The 3,176-nt window shown below is 38.9% G+C and overlaps 1 protein-coding gene across 1 annotated transcript; it reads left to right on the forward strand.

Moving 5' to 3' along the window:
- Positions 1–836: 836 nt before the first annotated feature.
- On the forward strand, positions 837–2,919 carry LOC120004974 (UDP-glycosyltransferase 92A1-like). Its single transcript, XM_038854374.1, has one exon. It carries the CDS (start codon positions 1,321–1,323, stop codon positions 2,818–2,820), a length of 1,500 nt encoding a protein of 499 aa, XP_038710302.1. The 5' UTR covers positions 837–1,320; the 3' UTR covers positions 2,821–2,919.
- Positions 2,920–3,176: the final 257 nt, after the last annotated feature.

A 3,176-nucleotide genomic window follows, 5' to 3' on the forward strand; every position in this document is an offset into this window, starting at 1 on the left:
CATCAATGAGCTTAATGTGAGGTGACAATACTTAACAGTGAGTTTCATGATTAGTGCATTTTTATCTCTTTTTACATGAATTCAAATTATGAAGTCTTCAATCCCGAAAAAAAGATATTAAAAGTAATAGTGGGGTACATATAGCAGCACCCCCAAACTTAAACTAACACCGACAACAATTCCATTCACCCACTTTTATAATTTCAGTGTCATAATATACAGTACACTGAATAAAAACAAAAGCACACTAAATTTATAGTTTTATTTAATTTCTCATCCCTCATTAAAAATGTGTCAGCATTTGGGCGGGGTAGAATTGAATCCCACTTTTTCATTTGAAACCCACTTTTTCATTTTGATCCAAATGAGCCGCTGCCATAAAAAGCTGTCTAACATCAATAAAGTAACCTATCATCCTTCGTGGTCAAGTTTAGTACACATAAAACTTACGGATCCAAAGTCTCCACGTTCACCCATTTTTGAAAATCAAATTTTCCGAACACAAAAAGACAGTAACATAAATGCATATTGAGTTTTGAGGGAGAGAATCCGGATTAATACAACATGTGGTCTTTGAAAAATTGCTCATGTTCCAATTCTATAATTAAAAGTTAAATGGTGACAATTTAAATTTAATTTGTGTCAATTTAATCATTCAGACAGATTTTATCAATTTCGAGACTAATTTTTTGACTTGATAAGTTGACCGTTAGTTAAAATTTTTCATGTGAAAAATCATTTACAAAGGTGGACATTATGAAATTTTTTTAAAAAACTTTCATATGTGGACCAATTATAAACATACACATGTAGTTCTTGTTGTTCCAAAATAGTCCATGAACTCTTTCGTCATTCACATAGAAATCGATTTCTTGGAGTATTCTAATCCAAAATCCTATCTCCATCTCCACCACACAAGTAATCCCTTAGACAAAATCGATAAGCCCTCACTTTTGGTTGCTTTTCTTTCAGGAAGAAACAAAAGACATAACCTGATCTTTGAGTATGATTTCTGTCAAAGTTCTTAATGGTTGAACGATCGGATCCTACAATTCACCACCGAGGAGAACACCACCGCCATCGTCGACCACCACGGAGAGAACCACAACCAGGGAGAACACCACAAGATCGAAGGCGAGCACCGTCACCAGCGTGAACGCCAGATCGAGGGCGAGCACCATTGTCGCCCAAATCGAAGGCGAACACCATCATCGGACCCTTCGCCTTCCGGTTTTTTGCTCGCGATTTGAAGGTCTTGATTCTCAGAGATGGGTCCCTTCTTGGTGTTCTATTGTTGATGTTGAGCCAAATTTGACAGAGATGGGCTCAAGAAAGCACGTAGTCATGCTCCCATTGATGGCTCATGGTCATCTAATACCATTTCTTTCACTGGCAAGACAAATCCAACAAAGAAGTGGCTTCACAATCACCATTGCAAATACCCCTCTCAACATCCAATACCTTCAATCCACAATCACCTCCCCTGAACCCAACATTCACCTTGTGGAGCTACCATTCACTGGTACTGACCATGGACTCCCACCCAACACCGAGAACTCAGAAAATTTGCCTCTAAATCTGATCATTAACCTCTTCAAATCATCAATAAGCCTCATAACGCCTTGCCAAAATCTTATACAAGATATCATTGACAAAGAAGGGCAGCCTCCACTCTGTATCATATCAGATGTGTTCTTTGGATGGGCTAATGAGGTTGCCAAGAGAACTGGGACTGTCAATGTTACGTTCACCACCTGCGGCGCGTATGGCACTTTGGCTTACAGTTCAATATGGTTGAACCTCCCTCATCGCCACAAAATCGATGATTCTGGTGAATTCAACGTGCCCGGATTTCCTGATCATTGTCGATTTCATGTCACTCAGTTGCATCGCTTTATAAGAAATGCAGATGGGTCTGATTCTTGGTCCAAGTATATGCAGACACAGATATCGATGTCTATGAAGTCTTGTGGATGGTTGTGTAATACAGTTGAAGAGGTTGAGCCTCTTGGGTTGCAACGACTTAGAGACCATGTCAAGGTCCCTATTTGGAGTATTGGTCCTCTGCTTCCTCCTGCAGTACTTCTCATGGAATCAAGTTCTACACAATCAAGTATAAACCGTCAGCGAGCCGGAAAAATTCCGGGAATATCAACAGAGGAATGTATCGAATGGCTTAATTCACATTCAAGTTCTTCTGTTGTTTACATTTCTTTTGGTTCTCAAAACACAATTAGTCCATCTCAAATGATGGGGTTGGCAATTGGATTGGAGATGGCGAAGAAACCATTCATTTGGGTCATTAGACCACCAATTGGTTTCAACATAAAAGGTGAAATCAAGCCCGAATGGCTCCCGGAAGGGTTCGAGGATCGGATGAAGAAGAGTAAACAAGGATTGTTAGTTAAAAACTGGGCACCCCAATTGGACATACTGTCTCATAATTCTACCGGTGCATTTTTGAGCCATTGTGGGTGGAATTCGGTGCTAGAGAGCTTGAGCCAAGGCGTGCCGATGATTGGGTGGCCATTGGCAGCAGAGCAAGCGTATAATTCAAAAATGTTGGTGGAGGAGATGGGAGTGAGTGTGGAGTTAACAAGAGGAGTTGAAGGTGTTGTTGAAGGGGGTGAAGTGAAGACAGTGATAGATTTGGTAATGGACAAGAATGGGATATTAGGACAGAATATGAAGAAGAAAGCGTGGGAGATGAGAGGACAAATAAGAGCAGCAGTAAGAGATGATGGAGAATTAAAGGGATCATCTATCAAGGCTTTGGACGATTTTGTTAGCGCCATTCAATATCAGAAAATAAATGCCTAATTATCATATCAGTTTTGCAGTGCATTTTGAGTTTGCAATGCTTACTGCATATTGCATTTTAAGACTTACTTTTATGGATAACTGGTAGCTTTTGAGCAAGTAAGTATTCACATTTATTTAGATTTATCAAGATTTACTCATAATATGGAACCGAGTTTAGCTAAAAATATTTTTGGCTTAAAATCTTCCCTTAACTATCATGTGTTAATAGTAAAGTGTTTACTCATAATATCAATCCGAATTTACTTAAAATTTCTAAACAAAGTCGAGAAAATTTTTGGGTACGATTCCTTACTGCATATTGAAAATTTTCTGAGACAAATTACCATGCTTTGAAGCTTGATAGAAATTCTTCT

The sequence above is a fragment of the Tripterygium wilfordii genome, chromosome 9 (assembly GCF_013401445.1).
Source record: "Tripterygium wilfordii isolate XIE 37 chromosome 9, ASM1340144v1, whole genome shotgun sequence".
NCBI classification, from domain to species: Eukaryota; Viridiplantae; Streptophyta; class Magnoliopsida; order Celastrales; family Celastraceae; genus Tripterygium; species Tripterygium wilfordii.

What these genes read in the sequence shown, in the direction of transcription:
- LOC120004974 (XM_038854374.1), top strand. Translation starts at nt 1,321, where the DNA reads ATGGGCTCAAGAAAGCACGTAGTCATGCTCCCATTGATGGCTCATGGT.